General features: G+C 42.8%; 1 protein-coding gene across 6 annotated transcripts in view; it reads right to left on the bottom strand.

The window, feature by feature from the left end:
• Window positions 1–2,584: 2,584 nt before the first annotated feature.
• The window catches only part of ALKBH3 (alkB homolog 3, alpha-ketoglutarate dependent dioxygenase), a 57,697-nt gene continuing 40,262 nt past the window's right edge, over window positions 2,585–20,019 (bottom strand). For 4 of the 6 annotated variants that reach the window (XM_069091466.1, XM_069091465.1, XM_069091464.1 and 1 more), the window contains exons 10-11: window positions 3,550–3,648; window positions 2,585–2,943 (exon numbers count right to left, since the gene is read on the bottom strand). In XM_069091466.1, the coding sequence (XP_068947567.1) occupies window positions 2,842–2,943; window positions 3,550–3,648 (201 nt within the window). In that variant the 3' untranslated portion in view covers window positions 2,585–2,841. Of the gene's footprint in view, window positions 2,944–3,549; window positions 3,649–15,192; window positions 15,797–20,019 lie in introns of all 6 variants that reach the window. The other 2 variants (XR_011168942.1, XR_011168943.1) reach the window with 2 other exon arrangements.

Below are 20,019 nucleotides of genomic sequence, written 5' to 3'. Positions count from 1 at the left end.
GCCATCACAAAAGCCTTCTCCCTGGTCTCCCCACCTCTAGTCTCTCCCCATTCCAATTTGCTCTCACTCAGCTGTCAAACTGATCTTCCGACTGAGTCATCCCCCCATCCAGTAAACTCCAGTGGCTTCCAGCAAATCCTGTATGGCATTCAAAGCCATTCACAACACCCCCCCTCCCAAAAAAAAAAAAACCCTCACTCTCTCCTCTGTCACTCCAGTGTCCACAAGGCTCTCCATCTCCTATCTCCAGGTATTTTCACTGACCATCCCCTATGCTTGAAATTCTGCTCCCCCTTGCATCTCTGCCTCCTAGGTTTGCTGGCTTCCTTCGAATCCCAGTTAAAATTCCACCTTCTATGAGAAGCCTTTCTAGATCTTGTTAAAGATAATGCCTTCCTTATTATGCCTAATTTATCCCTTATGCATTTTGTTTGTAGATAACTGTTTGCATGCTGTCTCCTCCATCAGACCGTGACTTCCCTGAGGGCAGGGCCTTTTAAAAATTTTTTTGGCTCTCTTTGTATATCCCTAGCACACCGCCCAATGCCTAGTACATAGGAGGGACTTAATAAAGGTTTACGACTAGTAGTGTTTATTGTAGTAACCAAAAACTGTGAACACAGTGGGTACCCATCGACTGAGGAATGGTTAAACAAGTATAACTTTGTAATGGAATGCAATTTGGCTGTAAGGACTGACAGATATGCAGGATACAGAGAAACATGGCAAACCGCAAACCAACGAAGTAAACAAAGTCAGGAGAACAATTATGTACATTGATTGCAATAATGCAATTGAAAATGAAATTCAGATCAGATACAATGACTACTAGTTCCAGATGACAGATGGTGGAAAATATTTCTTTCTCTTCTGCAGATAAAATGGCCATTTATTGCTGTATGTGACTGCTATACAGGATACTGCTTAGCTTGTCTTTTTTTTTTTTGTAAGGATGGAGACCACGTAGGGTGGGGTGGCCTACTGGAAAACCAAAAATTGAAATGCATCAGTAAAACATGGTGCCTATAAATGGCTACAAAATTCCAGACATCTTCTAAGAAAGAACAGAGCAGGTTATCCACCTGGTTCCGTCTGGACACTGGACTTCTCAGAATGCATCCTAAGGTCACCCGAGCCTCCTCCAAAATGTCACATCTCACTGCTGACTCAATCTGAGCTCATAGGTGAGAGGTTGAGCCCACCAGTGTTGCTCAGGAGGCATCACCCTAACAGAAATAGCAGGATGCAGGTGTGAAGGTTATAGCTGTCAGCCTGAGATATGTGAAATCATGATTCCACATTGGGAAGGATCTTGAAGGGTCTATGTAGTCTATTCATCCATGGGAAGGAAAGAGGAGATTCCAAGGCCATCACTGAACCCACTGCCAGATGGGTTGCTCTGCTAATATTGGTTAATCTGTCGATAAGAAAGAGGCAGAGACATGGTAGACATTTGCTTTTATTTTGACAGAAAGTATTCATATCTCCCTTGAAAATACTGAGGTAAATTCACAGATTCTGCAAAGTGCCTCACATTCCCTGGAGAAAAGGTGCTCTATAAAAGCCAATGGCAAAAATAACGGAAACTGTAATGATGAAATGTCTCAGGGGCTACCCAGCTCAATAAGCAACAAGCTTCTGATCTGAATTTCTTAAACAAAACACCAGGATCTGGGCACCAGGATCACAGATCTAAGAGCATGGAATGGAGACAGGTCAGCAACAAGGTTATTTCCACAACAGCTAGGGCCATATTCTTGTTCCATTCTCACTTATTTAAACTAATTTCCTTTTTCTTAAACGATTTCCTGGTCTTGTTTTGGAAATGTCCTTGCATGCCTGACCAAGAGTTCACAAAAGCACATGTTTGTGATGCACTAGGAGGCAGCAACCCTAAACTGTTTTGGGAACCTCAGTGATGTAATGGCCTCAAGAGCCTTAGTCATAGGGTTACTGAAATCTGAGGAAAGAATCCTTAGATAATCGAGTCCCAACAGCCCCCAGGAAGGAGAGCTCCCAGCATGATATTTATTCACGAGGCTTCTATTTGGCTTGGCTTTAAATGACTGCAACAATTTCTCCAGGGGATGCTAATCTATGAGGAACAGATGTCACTACCCGGATATTTGCTCTGCTATTTTGCCCAAATTTCAACCTATTACTTCTCCTGACATCACTAAATGATTCTTCTCTTCATGAGGTTCAACATGCACTGCTGACTGCCCAACGGTGGCTGGGCCCGATGGATCAGCTCCCTGAGGTTCTCAGGTTGGAGGGGCTGGCGAAAGCAGAGCCTGAGAAGCTGAGTGACTCAGAGCTGTTCTGTGTGCTCTGGATACACAGCCTTCCATGGCAATAGCACAGAAGGCAAGAAGTCAAGGCAAATTTCAAAGCAGCCCAGGAAAAACACCTCCGTTTAGATTTCAGCAGCTGTCTGACCAGAGATGGTGGCACATATTTACATCTTAGCTTCCCTCAAGTCACAGGGGGAAGCATGTGCAAATCCCTTGGAGATACAAATCCATCCATTCATGGTTCTTGTATACAAATGAAGGAAAAAGGAAAGACAATGGAAGAAATCATCTGTGAGTACAACCATAATAGATTTTAATTTGTACAAAGCAAATCCACAAGTCTGAGACCTGTTTAGGGATTACTATTCCCACAACAAGCATAATCCAAACAAGAACTATTGCTACTATTTCACAGAACTCTCTAAGGCACCAATTAGACTCTCATCCCCTATGGAGCTATATCACCTGAATGTCCAGGCCCACATCCTTGGAATGCTTGATGTCAAAGGTTGGAATCATTCCAAGGGCAGTTTCTCTGAGAAGGCTCTTAAGTCATTCTTGAATCCATCCCACTGGGCTCAGAGAAAACAGTTCTAAAGGTCAGGTTCACTCTTGCTTCCTTAGAATGGTACTCCTTGGGCACCCGGTGCTACAGAGAAACAGACAAGTTATTAACAACTACATTTTATAACTAAGTGCAGACATAGAAAGATCTGTGCATTAAAGGCAATTTTAAGGAAAGAATGTTGCTATTCTAACCTCCCTAAAGTGGATACGACAAAGGTTTCAAACGAATACTGATGATGAACCCTTGTATAAAAACTCTCTCCCTGCCTTCTAATATTCCCCTACCACAAAGTGAGAACTTTCTAGCACTGAGATAATTTCTTCTCCAAGAAATACTCTTCATCTCAACCTCCTGCCATTCTCCCCAGTCCAACATGAAGGATCCTAAATGGCAAATCTTTTAACGTAAACCAAAGGGCAACATGTGACACATCCCTTAAATGGTGATTGATCCTAGCCCTTCAATACTTTAAAGAGAACCTGGCCTGAGATACTCTTTGACTGAAGCCTTGTGCATAGTATCAGACACAATGGCAATGACCAACCAATAAGCATTATCAAGCTTGATGGGATGTTAACTTCATGTCTCAATCTTCATGAAATTATAGCGTTTCCTAAATTCGTAGCCCTGGGCTACATCTGGGAAATTGTCCAAAAGATGCCACTCATACTACTTCCATATTCTTACCTGCCAATCTGCTTGGGTAGCTCCCTCCATCATCAACAAAGTGCCATGATCCAAGGGTATCTTTACTTTTTCCATATATGTATAGTCCCCATTCTCTTCCTGAGAAATAGCATTAAGTGAACCAAGTTATTGCATGTGTAATGAGAATAATTAGATAGATCTGACTATGGCAAGCCAAATGAAAAGTTCCATTCATCATATCTATGACAGATATCACATAAGGTGGCCAAAGGTATCCAGTTTTATAGTAGAACCCACTTTACCCTATGAAGAAACCAAATTCCAACGATACAGAAACTCTCTAAAAGCAACCATGCTCAATTCTGGTATGATGAGAGAAATAATAGACTTGGGAGTCAGAAAGTCAAGTTTGGTTTTCAGTCATGGCTGTGTAACCGTGGCTAAGTCACAACTCTCTAAGCCTCCTTGCAAGGCCTCCACCAGGCTGTTGTGAGACAGTGCTCTGAAAATCTTAAATCTCCATAGAACAGTCATCATTTCTTAGCATTTGGCAATAGCGCACAATCAGGAAAACGAACTGTTCAACGGAACACCAGCAGGTGACATGTCATTTTTTTTTTTAACAGTCAACAAAGAAATTCAACAACCAGGTCTTTAAGTTATTTGGCCACTGAGAACTCCTTTCCCGGTTCAACATCCCGAAGGATCCTTTTTCTACTTGCTGACTCTCTCAAAAGCTGGGTACATGCAGCCTTACAGCCAAAAGTATGATACTGCCAGGTGACACCAGCTGTTCTAGCTCTTAGAAATCTACCACTAACTCCTGGAAGCTTAGAATGAAAATATTTTGTGTTAACAGTGTACCTTTCTCCCAAGGATCTCAAAGGAGGTTATGTACATCATTTTTTAGAGCCTTCGCAACAGAGTACAGTGAGAAGCAGGTGGTGTTACTTCTCTTTCACAGAAGGAGAAACTAAAGAAGTGGTGAATTAAGTAACTCTATTTGTCCCTGGGGCTTCGAAGAGGTCAAAAGTTGAGTCAGGAGGTCCCTGGCCCCTCACTCTCTCTGCTGAGTATAAAGAACTATCTTGTCCGTCTGCTTTTGAGTCCATTTCCCTCCTGATGCAAAGACTTTGCATTTATTTGTTATTTTGGCCTAGCTTTTAATGTGTGGTTTATGTTTAGATTTATTATTATGGGTCTGCTCTTGAGAATTACACTGTTTATAATTCTTTCTCCCAGAAAAATAAAAACCCAAACAATAATGTACTTGGATAAACAGCCCAAGTTTCAGGCCTCTAACTCTCTTAAGAGCAGCTCTGGAAGGCACAGCCACAAATCACAGAGGTGGAAGTGAAACAGATGACTGAAGTTAATTTTTCTTTTATTGATTGACTCCTAACGATGCATGCCTCTCACTTCTGACAGGACTAACTATCCCCCAAACATCCCCATGTGACCGACCTGCCATGCAGAAGGCAATGGGGAGGTTACCCTGCTCTATGGCAACCTGGTCCTATCTCTGATTATTCCCCAGCACGAGGTTGTTCCAAGCAAAGAACAGTCATACAAGATTTATGTTTTATGGGGGAAAAGATAGTAGAAGCTGAGTGCGTCATCTACGAGATTAGGGCAATCCAAGGCTGCTCGATTTAGGCAAGAGAGTTGTTAGAGCAAGGTTCACAACAGCTGGGAGGCAAAGGATGGTAACACTGGTAAACAAGTAGAATGAATAAACAGGAATGAGGAGAGTATGTGTAACAAAGCAGGTAATCTATAAATCAAGCTCAGAAACCGGAGCTGGAGCACGGAAAATAGTTGAGGAAGAAAATATTTTTCCAAAACAACTAATTTTCAGGTGATGGATGAATTCTCTCTCTTTCTTTTCCTTCCTTCCTTCCTTCCTTCCTTCCTTCCTTCCTTCCTTCCTTCCTTCCTTCCTTCCTTCCTTCCTTCCTTCCTTCCTTCCTTCCTTCCTTTCCTCCCTCCCTCCCTCCCTCTCTCTCTCTCTTTCTTTTTTTTGCTATTGGTTTCTTTGGGGCATAGGGTGGAACAAGGAAGAAGAACTGCGAATATCTGTGAATGAAACAAGAGATTTTTAAAACCAAGGAGAATTTCACATGTAATGGGGGAAAATCAGCACTGACAAAATGGCAGACACTTAATTGGTTCCATTTCTACTGATGGATTTTCACAAGGGTGTTTTAAATTTTTTTGTCACTATCTTGTTTTTACATCAGCTACATCTCCAAATGCCCTTTTCCTCTACCTAGCAAACTATCCCTGTGTAACAAAGAAATAAAAAAGAGAAAACACAATTTCCGCAACATTCTGGCTGTACCCCAGAGTGAAGAGTACTTCACACCCAAGGTCTCCCATCTGGGTCATTCATGGTCACCTTACAAGGCACATTCAGCTTTTTTCTTTCTGCTCGGCTTCTCTGAATTCTTCAGGGTCACTGTTTCTCACAGTGCAGAGGAATGTTCCCTTCCTTTCACCTACCCCCAATTTGCTTAGCCAATCCCCAAAAGGCGGGGGGTGGGGAGGACATTGTTTTGCAGCTTCTTGCTACCACAAGTGGTGTTTTGACTTTACACATATAATCAATATCCTATTACTTGCTTTCTCAAGGTGTAGAGGAGGGGGCAGGAGGGAGGGAGAGAACTGGGATCTCAAAATTTTTAAAAATAATGTAAAAATATTTTTTTAATGTAACTGGGAAGTATTTAATAAAATACAAATATTTTAAAAGTGATACTTATGAATATTTTTGTGCATGAGACCTTTTATTCCCATGCTCACTGTCCAGACTTTGCCACCAAGCTCCATCTGCCCCCTCCCTCTGCCCTTCAACCCCTCTCCCATTGGCAAGTTCCTCCAGGAAGCTCCATTTTGAGGAAGGCTCAAACCATCTCTGCTTCACTCCCAGACAGTGCCACTAACAATTCATCTGTCCTCTCTCTCCATCACTGCGACTCTTTTCTCCTTTAGTGAATTGAGCCTCCATTTTGTGGAAGCACCCAGACCAGCCATGATTAATTCTATGGACTTCAGTTACTTGACACATAGTAATAAAATACTTATTGACCCGGTCTTTATAAAAAAACAACTATTTTTTCAACATTCACTTTTATAAAATTTTGAGTTTCAAATTTTTTTAACCCTCCCAGTCTCCCCTCTCCAAGACAGCAAGTAATCTGATATAGGTTACACATGTACAATCATATTAAATACATTTCCACATTAGTCATTTTGTTAAAGAAGAATCAGAACAAAAGGGAAAAACCACAAGAAAGAAAACATTTTTGAAAAAGCTGAAAATAGTATGCTTTGACTGCATTCAGACTCCATAGTTCTTTCTCTGGATGTGGACAGCATTTTCCATCATGATCTTTTGGAATTTTGACCTGACCTTCTTGAGGCATATCCTAGGAATAAAATCTCTGACGGACATTTCAGTACCTATTTATTTATTTTTAGCCATAATCCCAAAATGCTTCCACAGCTCAACCGACCATACGTTGGTCTATCTCACTCCAGCCCTGACAACCCTTACGATGTCTATCTTTTGTTACCTTCCTCAGTTTGCTGGCTATGAAGTGAAACCTCAAGGTTGCTTTGATTTGTATCCCTATTATTAACGAATTGGGACAACCTTTCATATGGTTGTTAATAGTTCACAATCCTTAATTTCAGAACTATTTATTCATGCCCTTTGACAACCTCATCATTTGGAAATGGCTCTTGGTCTTTCTTAACTGTGTTAATTCCCTATATGACATAGAGGCAGACTGACATAGCGGAAAGAGCTCTAGGCAAAGAAGAGACCGCCTTGCGTGGGGGGGGGGGGGCAGTCTTCTCATCTGGTCATGGAATCACAGGTCCCAGCTTTCCCTTGTCCCTTACCAAGGCAGAGAGCTGATGGACACAGTGCAGGAAGAAAACACCACACCTAGTTGCCCCTGAAGAATTAAAGTTACCCAGCCCAGATGAACTAAAGCCTCGAATTCTTAAAAAACTGGTAGACATGACAACTGAACCACTGTTAATTAATATCTGCAAATTGTGGGAAAATGGGAGGAATACAACATTGGAGAATTTTCAAACTAGGGAAGAGAATAGAGTCTATGAACCATAAATCAGTGAGCTCAAGTTTCAATTCTTCAGAAATTTCTAGAAGGCATCATTCACAAGATGGTGGCCAAACATCTAAAATGGGGAGCAGGGATGATGAAGAACCAGGCTGGCTTCACCAAGAACAGACCATGCCATACCAAACTCATTCCCTTTGCTGACAAGGTAACTAAGCCTGGGAGGGGAATGCTGTGGACAGAGTTTACTTAAATTTCTGTAATACTTCTGATACACAATCCCACGTGGATTGGATAACAACACAACTAGATGGACTCAGACCTGACTGAATGGCTGGGGTTCATGGTCAACATAGCAGGAGGTCTCCAGTGCCCCAGGGATCTGTGCCTGGCCTTGGGCTGGTTCACATATTTACCAATGACTTGAATAGGGACAAAGACAGCATGCCTTTCACATCTCAAATGACCCAAAGCTGGGAGAGAGAGCAAACACAAGGGATGACAGTCATGATCCAAAGGGATTTTGACAGGCTAGAGGATGGGGCTGAATCTAATAAGATGAAATTCCACAGGGATCAAGGTAAAGTCCTGTATCTTGGAAGCAAAAATCAGCTTCCCAAGAAGGGGGAGACATGGACAGCCAGTAGCTGCTGTGAAAAGATCTCGTGGTTTTCATGAAATGTAAGCTGAATAAAAATCAGCAGTGTGATGTAGCAGTCAAAACAAGCCAAAGTGATCTTAGGTCACAACAAGAATATAGTGATAAGGAGCAATCCAGGACAAGGAGGTGATATTCCCAGAGTCCTCTGGCCTCGTCAGACTTCATCTGAAGCATGCTGTTCCACTTAGCAGACACTGATAAGGCACAGAGCTTCCAGAGGAGAACAAGGTTGGTGAAGGGCGTGGAGTACTGAATTTGGGAGAACTGAGGATATTTAGGCTACAGAAGATTTGAGTGAGATACAAATAATGGTGTTCAAGTGTTTAGAGGATTGTCACGTGGAGAAGACTTTATTTGGCCCCCTCCCAAGCCTGGAGCAATGGCTAGATGCTAAAAAGATGACAGCTTAGGTTTAATCTCATGAAGCATGTCCTAACAACAAAAGCTGTCCCAAAGTGGGACAGGCTGTCTAAGAGGCGGCAGGGTGCCCTATCCTGGGAGTCTTCAAGCAGTGGCTGACAGTGGGCACTTATAAAGGGGACTCCTATCAGGCAGGGCTTGGTCTAAATGACCACTGGGACATCCTGCATAGCAGAGCCCGTTCAGGATACTTCATGCAGAGATTCTCCCTCAATAAATGCTTTCCCTTCTTATCCTAGCTGTAACTGATTTTATTAATGCTAAATCTTTTCAATTTCAGGTCACCAAAAATATTTTATCTTTAATGCACTTTTATCCCTTGTTTGGTTAAGGATTTTCAAGTCATATCCATGAATTGGACCTGACCTTGTTCTCTTCTGACTTTTTTTAATGCTCACCATTGTTTCTAAGTCTGCTGTAATGAATGGATCCTATTAGTTTTAGACACTTCTGGCTCAATGTAGCAAATACAGTAGACAAAGATAAGTGTATTCTTGGGGAAGCTGTTCTAATGAGCAAAGTCTAGACTTATGAGAGAGGTAGAAAGACATGGTACAGCTGGCAAGATACAAAGAATTATTATATTGCTTATTCCTACTTAGAATCATAGAATGTTAGGACTAGACGGCTATCTATTCCAGTTCCCTCATTTCAAAAAGGGAGGAAACTGAGGCTTGGAGAAAGGAAATAACTTAGCCAGAGTCATTCAACGAGTGAGTGGCCAGAGAGAGGACTAGCACTCCACTCTAGGTCAGTGTTCTTTCTATATATTTCTCATAATGTCCTGGTTAAAAATTGCATGTGTCTCAAATGTACACAAGGTCACACAAAAACATCACGACCAGAGTACTTACAAATACTTCATCCTCTGGTGAAAATTTAATGAGGCTATAAACTCTATGGCCGGCCTCAGACAAGATGGTGGACAACCTCCTTCCACTAAGAAAGCAATGTCCTTGTCTCGATGAAGCCAAGCTGACTCACTATGATCATCACCACTTACTCTTCCAGGTGTTCGGTACTGCTTCCTTGAATGATCTAAAATTCTGTTACGGTATGAATCTAAAAGAATAAAAAGTTGGTCAAGCTCTCCCCCCTCCATTCCTCCTCATCAGGGAGCAATTATGTTCCATTTGCTTTTTGGAGGGCAGATGGGGTTAAGTAACTTGCCCAAGTTTACAACGGCTAGTTTTTTTGTGTGGGTGTTAAGTGTCTGAGGCCGGAACCAAACTCGGGTCCTCCTGACTCTGGGGCTGGCGCTTTACTCACGGCACCACCTAGCCACCCCTGATTATGTTCCATCTGGATGCTTAATTTTACTTCTCCCTGAAATAATAGGGAAAGGTTTCATCAAGTTTAATAGCTCTGAATTCCATCCTAAAGAAAGCCAGACTCCAGTGTGTTCTAGAGGCCTTCCTAAAAAAAGTATAGTTGGTCTGGTTTTCTTGAAGTATGTCTGTGTATCCCCAAAGTCCCCAAAGCTTTTATAGTTTAAAAGTGCTCTAAGACTTTTTTGGGCAACCTTGGTTTGTGAGTGTTGCCCCAGAAGGCAGGATCTCTTCCATCTTCACTTGAGAGATAATTCACACTCTGGGAAGTCTATGAAAGTTTATGTATTTTCTAAGTATATTACTGTTTTCTAAGAAAGGAAAGTCTAAGAAAACATACTTTAAGATTATAAGCATACCTTTTCATGGCTTTATTTTACAAAAATCCCATAAGTGCCTGTGCACAGAAACCCATAATCCCTACTAGAGCATCTGACCAGAGTCAGGAACAACAAGCTCAAGGTCTCTAATAAGAAAAAAAATCAACTGTCAAATTTAACGAGGTCAGAGAATGGAGCTAAAATAAGTTTGTTTTACTCTGCCCTCCTTTCTACGTATTTTTAGTGGATTTTTAATGGTCTGTCAGTGACAGGGATGATGCCACTTGTCTAAAGGTGGCTTATGAGGGCAACAGTAGCCAGGTAGCCTGGGGCATCTGGGCTGTTTCACTACACCCTGGAAAGGATGCCCAAGATGAATTTCGATGCTATATCTCATTTAATCAAAGTTTTCTGTCCTTCGTTTCTGACCCACCCCCTCCAAATGTGTTGTTGGTGTGTATGTGACAGGGAGGGAGGGGATCTAACAATATGTGGCATTCACAGATCAATAAACAAACTTTTTCAAGTGGACCCTCTATGTTTGGCACCATGCTGGGCACTGGAGGGGGACAAAGCAATTGAAATCATAATCCTTGCTTTCAAGGAGCTCACTTTATAGTTTAATCAAACTAATATTCATTAAACATACATTTGGCATGAGACACTGTTATGGCAGGCACTACTTGGGGAGATAAAGTTGGTAAGCAAGAAAACATTTCTTATACTAAATTATATTATCAGTCAGGTGCAAAATAACAGTACATTGAGTCTTTCTCCTCATCTATATGCTTTCTAAGACCTTTCCACCTCCGGTTGCCGAAGGTTTCTGAGTTGGAGATTAACTCACTGAATTATTATTCTTTATTTTATTTCAATATAAGGGAAAAAAAAAAACAAACCAAGCATAGAAGCTGAAACAAAATACCAAAAGACTGTAATTAACACATATCTGAAACTTCTATTATTTCAACTTTTCCTGAAATACTTGCATTGTACCATATGAGCACCTATATCATACTTCTTCCTGTTCCACTGTGACCTTTATTGTGCAAATAATATAAATTTGTCTCTATTACCACGGTCTAGCTCTACAACTGGAAATGACCAGTATACCGAACTTTGGGCTTTGGTTTTGTTCATGTTGCAATTATTTCATGTAAGTCTTTCCCATTTTTAAAATTCCTTGAATACAAAATTTATTATGGTGCAGTGACATTCAATTGCAAACTAATAAAACTTCAGAATGGGCAGGGATATCTTGATGGCCATCTTGTCCAAACGATTCCCCCATAGAATCTCAACCACAGCACACAAGAGGGAGCTGGCCAGTTTCTACCTGAAGACTTCCAGTAAAGAGGATCTTAACAGCTCTCAAGGCAGATCATTCTACTTTTGGATAACTTTAATTGTCTCTTTTCTAGGCTAAATACCCACAAGTGCTCTCAATTCTTACTTGAGGCCCTTTCCTTCTGGTCCCTTCTGCAGATGTTCTCCCATTCATCCACATTCTTCCTAAGATGTGATGTCCAAACCGAACACAATATTCAAAGCCATATCTGAATATGACAGAGAACATCAAAACCACTGCCTCCATACGCCTAGGAGTGTTGTCTCTTTTAACGCTACCTCCGATCCCATTAGCTTTTCTGACTGTTGTGTCACTACTGATCAATACTGAGCTCACAGTTAACAAAAACCTCCTGATCTTTTTCAGAAAAATGGCAATCTGACCACTCTTGCACTAGTGATGTTGATTTTTCAAAACATTCCTATACGGCTGTATACTTATCTCTATCAAATTTCATCTTCTTAATGCAAATTCATCTGCAGACACAGGTATAGACAGGAGTTTGAGGAGAAAAGAAGTTTGGGAAAGTTCATGGGAAGGGACAGAAAGTCAATCAGGGAAGAACAAAAAGAAGGCTGTATGTCAGCGAGCGTCTAGGTGAAATTAGATAAAACCTCTGCAATGGACCAAGTATGTCAACATATTGTGAGGCTTTCCCCAGCAGCATCATGCAGGAGGGAGCAGAGAAGGCACAGGATGTAACAAGGCATGGATTTGTTAAGGGAAGCATATTGGGGGGGGGAGGCGGGGCGGAGTCAAGATGGCTGAGTAGAAGCATGACCTTCCCGCAGCTCCGGCTTCCACCTTCCCCAATCCATATAAAAGGGGACTCTAAATAAACTTTGGAGCTGCAGAACCCACAAAATGACACAGAGAAGCTAACCTCTCACTGAGGACAGCCCAGCAGGCTGGCAGGAATCGTCCAGCGCAGCGCTCTGGGAGCCGAGCCCAGCCCCATGCTGAGACTTTTGCCCCAGGGAGGGCCTGACCAGCCACCGGCCAGAGGGACTCCAGATCAGCAGCAGCCGTGGCCGTTTCCAGATTTATCAACACATAGAAGCGAAGGACAAAGTGAGAGGTCAGTGCAGTCTGGACTTTGGGACCCAGTAAGTGGGAGTACATGGCTTTTGCCCCCAGGGTGAGAAGCCGCTGAGACACCGGCAGAGCTAGCTAGCATCAAGTGGCAGCTTCAGCTCCTGGCCTACAGAGTGTAGGGGGACCAAGCATCAGTCCGAGGGGTAATCCCTCTTGCTTTAACCTTCTTGGATCTGGATTGCAGTCTAGGGTGGAGGTCCTGGGGTGTGTATCCAGCTTGCCAGAGCGTGTGGAGACCTCAGAGAGGGCACCCATCTAATACCTCTGGCATCTGAGAAAAGCTCAGCGTTTGGGACGAAAGCTCCCCTGTCTGATGGCAGAGTCCTCCTGTGGCAAAAAGCCCAGGGGTCAAGTGACTGAGGGGAGACATGAGCAGGCAAAGGAAACAAAGCAGACAGAAGATTCCAACATTAGATTCCTATTTTGGAGACAAAAAGGAGCAAAGCATGGAACAGGAGGAAAGCAGTGAAGTCAGAACTCCTGCACCAAAGCTTCAAAGGAAAATACAAGCTGGTTACAGGCCATAAGAAGACCTTAAGAAGACCTTATTTGCTTCTTAAGACCTTAAGAAGCAAATAAGAGAAGTGGAGGAAAAACTGGGAAGAGAAATGAGAACAATGCAAGAAAAGTATGAAATGAGAGTCAACAGCCTGAATGAGGAAAACAACTCATTAAAGAACAGACTAACTCAAATGGCAAAAGAGGCTCAGAAAGGCAATGAGGCGAAGAATGCCTTAAAAAGCCGAATTTGCCAGATGGAAAAAGAATCTCAAAAGCTCAACGAGGAGAATCATTCCTTCAGAATTAGACTGTAGCAAATGGAAGCTAATGACTTTATGAGAAATCAAGATGCTGTTAAACAGATCCAAATAAATGAAAGAATAGAAGGCAATGTGAAATATCTCATGGGAAAAGCCACTGACCTGGAAAATAGATTCAGAAGAGATAATTTAAAAATTATTGGACTACCTGAAAGCCATGATCAAAGTAAGAACCTAGAAATCATCCTTCAGGAAGTTCTCAAAGAAAACTGTCCTGATGTTTTAGAACCAGAGGGCAAAATAGAGGTTGAAAGAATCCACCGATCACCTCCTGAAAAAGACCCCAAAAAGAAAACTCCTAGGAATATTATAGCCAGGTTCTGGAATTCCCAGATTAAGGAGAGAATATTACAAGCAGCCAGAAAGAAACGTGGAAACACAATCAGAATAACCCAGGATCTGGCAGCTTCTACACTGAGGGATCGAAGGGCTTGGAGTATGATATTCTGGAGGTCAAAGGAGCTGGGATTAAAACCAAGAGTCACCTACCCAGCAAAACTGAGTATCATGTTTCAGGGGAAAATATGGTCATTCAGTTGAATAGAGGACTTTCAAGCATTCTTGCTGAGAAAACCAGAGTTGAATAGAAAATTTGACATTCAGATACAAGAAGCAGAAGCATGAGAAGGTAAACAGGGAAAAGAAATCATAAGGAACTTATCAAAGTTGAACTATTAACATTCCTACATGGAAAAAAAAACAGTAATTGTAACTTATGAAACTTTTCTCAGTAGCTGAAGGGAATAGAAATATATATCTATATATGAGGGTATATGGGCATATGAATACATATGTGAATGTATGTATATATGTTTACAGGTATACATAGATACAGGGCACAGGAACAATTTAACAGGAAGGGATGATACTTAAAAGGAAGCATATTGATAATTAAGTGGGCAATGGAATCAAAGGTGGAGAACAGTAGAGAGCTGGACCAGCTGTTCACACAGTCAATACTGTGAAGGAGGAAAGAGTAGTTATCTTTGCCAGGGGTGATGGCCTGTAAGAATAAGGATGGGGTGAGAGACTGGAAGTGGCAGAAGGATGAGAAAGTTGAGGAGGAGCACAGGAAAGGGAAAGGAAGTTAGAGGAGAGGGATTTCCAAGCTCAACATATGGTAGCAGAAGGGGCGGCTAGGTGGCACAGTGAGTAAAGAGCCGGCCCCGGAGTCAGGAGGACCGGAGTTCGGTTCCTGCCTCAGATACTTAATACCCACACAAAAAAAACTAGCCGTGTAACCTTGGGCAAGTTACTTAACCCCAACTGCCCTCCAAAAAGCAAAAAAAGAAAAAAAAACCCCAAAAAACCATGGTAGCAGAATTATACCTGTGGACAAAAAAAGAGAGAAGACAAACTAAGGCTATGGGAGGGAGGATGGTGAGAGTACTTCACACTGTGCTGTAGGTGGCCCTTGGGAATCTCTACAGTAGAGTTTCTGTAGTTGTGGGGAGAGAGGTCAGACTGCAGGGGACGATGGAGTGAATAGGTATTCAAGTGAAGAACACACCGCAGATGTAGACCTCTTATTCCAGAAGCTTAACAGTGAAAAGAAACAGAAAAAAGCCAGGGTCAGTCTGAGCTGTGAGCCCACTCACCTCACCTTGGCTGTGGATCACCAGTAATGAGGTTCATCTGGACTGACCAAGTGTGGGAGGGGCCAAGGGAAACCATCACCATCGTCAGCATCATCGTCATCATCAGCAGCAGCAGCAGCGTTGCTGAGTCGTGCCAGTCGTTTCTGACTCTGTGACCCCATCTGGGGTTTTCTTGGCAAAGCTACTACAATGGTTTGTGCCAGTTCCTTCTCCAGCCCATTTTACAGATGAAGAGACTGAGGCAAAAATGGTTAAGTAACTTGCCCAGAGTCACACAGCTAGGAAGTGTCTGAGGCCAAATCTGAACTCGGGATCTTCAGACTCCAGGCCAGCGCTCATCCACTGTACCTCAGCTGCCCTAAGGGTAACACTTGGAAGAATGTGCCGGGTGACTGTTCTGCTCCAAACAGCTATGTAAGCACTGCTCCTTCTTTATATTTCATCTCTTTACAACATGCCACTGGCCAGCCTCAGTGCCCCCACCTGGGCTCTTGTCGGCCTTGTGGATCAACAAACCTCCAGCTACATTTGGATTGCAGAGCCGCTCTTACTGGTGTTGATGTAAGCAGCAGAAAAATCACAGCTGGACCTTTTGTTTGCTGTGCTGACATGGAAAAAAAAAAACAAAAAAGCATCTTCTGATTTGTTCCGGAAATTATGGGGGGAGAGTGAACATGGCAGCCCACAAAATCATTTTACAGAGTCACTCTGCTGACTCAACTCAGGCTGCAAATGATTGAATTTTGGGTATTGATCTAAAACACATTCCTTTAAAAACAGAAGCTGCTGTATCTGAGATAAGACCGACAAAGTAAGAGCCGAGTTGGGGGGATTATTGTTTTAATAGTACTAAGGCTTATGTGCTTCAAAAGGGTCTTTGACCACATTTAATCTAATTGTTTCATGTCCAAACTACACAGATGAAAATGCTTTTTATCCCTCACATTCACTTGACACAGACACTTACTGGGTAAGAAGATGAGCATTAAATTTGGTTAGAGTTGCACACAACGCTCTCACACAGGGGACTTAATTTTTTAAGCTGTCCCAGGAACACAAGGTGAGAAGCATGGAAGCCTCAGAAAGATCTGACACCCCTGAACTCATGGCCTCGGCACTGTCTGCACTGCACCTCACCAGCAATGGGCAGTCCCACTCTGCTGATGCTCAAAAAGAGCTCAGAGATCATCTGGCCCTGCTTCATTCTGCAAATGCAGAAAACAAGGCCTAGAGAAGGGGAAATGACTTGTCTAGGGCCACATGACTAGGAGTTCCCAGAGCAGAAGTTTCTTCGGGGTAGAGACCACGTCTTAACTCAACTTCCTTTTTCTCCCGGGACTCAGAATAGTACTCTGAACCCAGCAAGTGCTTCAGAAATGTAGATTGTGCTGTTAGTAGAAGCACAGCTATGATGCACAGCCAGATCGAACCCCAAATCCAGCAGCTATGGCCCAGGGGGCAGAGGGCAGGACTTGCAGTACACAACCTGAGACCTGAGTTCAAGTGGTACCTTAGACACTCACTAGCTCTGTGACCTCTCAGCCTTACCTACTTCACAGGGTTGTGAGGACGAAATCAGATCCATACATAGAGAACTTTGCAAATATTAAATCACTCTATAAATCCTAGCTATTATTATATCCAGCACCCTTCCTACTATGCTAAGTGCTCAAGACTACACTGCCACATCACAAGCTACCCCTGTGGTTCTTTTTTTTAAAAGAGGAGGGGCAGAGACCAGCTGCAAGCTCTAACGCCTGGTGACCCCCTGGGGTGGGTGCAGCGATGCGGCAGCAGGGAGAACTGGGCATCCAAGAAAGATGCAAGGTGCGAATGAATAGTGGAAAAGCCTGTTCACTTACACTTGGTCCAGTTCTGAAGTCTGATGTTACGAGCAACTAGCTCCTGAATGTTAATGGAACACTCCCTACTCATCAAATTAGTAAAAAATCTCAAGATGGCTCTCATCTAGACAACTGCTTTCCTATAATCTCTCCAGACAGGTGAAGGACTTCCCTTATCCCTCCTGAAAATGCCACTGAACCAAGTGTAAGGGTTATGGGATTTAAAGATCTCCCATGCCCCATGGACGTGCTGACATAGCAGAGCAAGAAAAAAAAAAAAGCCGAGCCCACGGGCCTGGGGGTGGCGGTTGGCGGCGGTGTGCTTTTTTTTTTTTTTTTTGAGTTAGGACTCCGGCTGAGCACTGCCAGGGGCCGGAGCTGCTGGGAGCGCTCTTCCAGGACGCTGGGTGGTTGCTGTGAGTGGGGAGAGGAGGACTTTTGCCTGAGGTAGCCTGTTCTGTTTTGAGGGCTTGAAAATGTGGGTGCTTTCTACTTTATCTACCTGTGCCAATGTCATAACTACTCTGATGGCTTTCACTTTCTGGTTTTGGGACTCAGTCTTTTGGTATCTTAATAAATTTTCTAGTTTATTTCCCCACATGGCAAACCTGATGTATTTTGTGATGGATAATTATATCAGCATATTTGTAATCTCTATAGGCATTGTGAATATGGCATTGCTGATACATTTGGCGACGAGGATGGGATCACAAAATGTCAGGCCTCTATTTGGAAGCAGTGGGGCTTTAGAGGGAGAAATGGCTATTCCAGGATGGGAGGATTTCCCTTATTCCTCTCTAGCCAGAGAATGGGCTAAAAGAACAGGGCCCTGTGAAAACTGGGAACCAAGGCTAAGAGAGGGAGAACCTGGAGATTTGGAAAGATGTTTGAAAGCAATACCCATAGAACCAGGCAAAGAACTGGCAGGAGTGTGCAGGAGAGGCTGGGTGCTGCTAACAAGTTATCGCCTTATGTGTAAAAGTAGGGATAAGCTGCTGAAGGAAAGAGCTAGGATGGCTAGGGATTCAGCTGGTTTGCCTGAGGATTTTTCTGTGTCACAGTACTCAGAAGAGCAAACTGGAGGGACTCATGTGGTCCAGGAGCAAGCTACTGTTCATGTAGCTAAAAGGAAGCAAAAAACTAGCAGAAGGAATGTGCATGCAGCTTTTGTACAGGCAGGGCAGAGTTGCCCTGACAGCTTCCAGGAGAATGTGTGTGAGGAGAATGGAACAAGGTTAGATGAGGAGTCTCCTAATGTAGAAGCTCTTCCCATACGAAGAAGAAGGCAGGAGAACCACCGAGGCAAAACAGAGTCCAGGGAGATAATTGAGGATTTCACTCAACAGGAGATCACTGATATATTGAGTAGATTTACCCAAAGAATGGGGGAGTCTTTAGTGTCTTGGATAGTAAGAATCACTGATGAAGGCGCAGGAGGAATAACACTGGACAATGAGGACTGTTTAAAATTTATAAGTATCAGTCAGAATCCTTTTGTACACCAGGCTTTTAGGGATCACCATATGCAAGGAGGAAATAACAAAACGAGTCTTCTAGCTTTAGCTGCAGAAGGTTGCAAAAAGCAATATCCAACTGAATCTATGTGGCCTAGGGGAGACAGACCCTGGTACTCACTTAGAGACTGTATGAGAAAGTTAAAGGAGGAGGTAATGAAAACTGCTATCCTGATTGGAGATGCAAATGCATATTATGATACCCCCCTAGGAGTTCCTCATAGAAATATCATAGTGAAGACGGCTCCTCCTGCATATAAGCACCTAATTCTGACTCTTTTAATTGGAGAAATAGGGCACCCTCTTTCAGAGGTGCTGGATAAGATTTCACAATTAAGCGATTTAGGGGAATGGGAAAAAGACAAATTGCCTCGAGAGAGAAGAGTAAACAGCCAGAGGATTCAGAGACAAAATAGACCAACAAGAAGGGAACTGTTCACTGCTCTATTAAGAGCTGGGGTGGACTTTAGAAGAATAGATGGTATTCCAACTGAAGAGCTGCATAAGCTGTACCAAGAAAAGGTACTTAGCATTAGAATGAACAGGGAAGCAGGAACCACCCCCGCAGGTATTTCTGAATCTGAATCTTTGTATCCAAGTTTGCCTCACCTTCAGGGGGAATAGGAGATAGGCCAAGCCCCAGCCCAGATAAAAGAAATATGCAGAAGAGATTGCAGACCCCATATTGGTTTAACAATATATTGGAAGAATGGATCAACTACTGTGACTAGGGCACTGATTGATACTGGGGCTGAGGCCACACTCATCTATGGAAACCCTGATAAGTTTAAACATGGAACTCCTATTACCATCACAGGTCTAGGAGGCACTGAAATATCAGCCAGACAGGTTAAAATAACAATGAAAATTGGGCAGTTACCTAAGAAGGAATATACTGTGGTTGTTGTACCCATTCCTGAATACATCATTGGAATAGATGTATTGAGAGGCATGACTCTGAATTTACCTGAAGGAAGATACCAATTTGCTGTGAGGAAGATAGGAATTAATACAGTTTTAGTAGGAAAACTAAAAATGGACCCAATCACTTTACCTGAACCTTCTGAAGTAATTACTTTAAAACAGTATCGTGTGCCAGGTGGGCAAGATGAAATTGCCACTACTATAAAGGAATATGTTGAAGCAGGAGTGTTAGTCCCTACAACCACAAGATGGAATAATCCTGTCTGGCCAGTAAGAAAATCAGACGGGACGTGGAGAATGACTGTGGATTATAGACAGTTGAATAAGGTGACTCCTTCTTTGTATGCTGCTGTTCCAGATACCATCACCTTAATAGAAAGGATCCAGAAATATGATGGGACTTGGTATGCAGTTATTGACTTGGCAAATGCCTTCTTCACCATCCCAATAGACTCTAAACAATGGGACCACTTCGCTTTCACTTGGCAGGGTAGACAATATACTTTTACTCGCTTGCCACAAGGGTACATACATAGCCCCACTAT

This window comes from Petaurus breviceps, unplaced genomic scaffold (assembly GCF_028583685.1).
Source record: "Petaurus breviceps papuanus isolate PSGF00001 unplaced genomic scaffold, PetGlider_PUasm1.0 188, whole genome shotgun sequence".
NCBI classification, from domain to species: Eukaryota; Metazoa; Chordata; class Mammalia; order Diprotodontia; family Petauridae; genus Petaurus; species Petaurus breviceps.
Note: the sequence above shows the minus strand (reverse complement) of the source record. Positions and strands in the feature narration are given on the sequence as shown.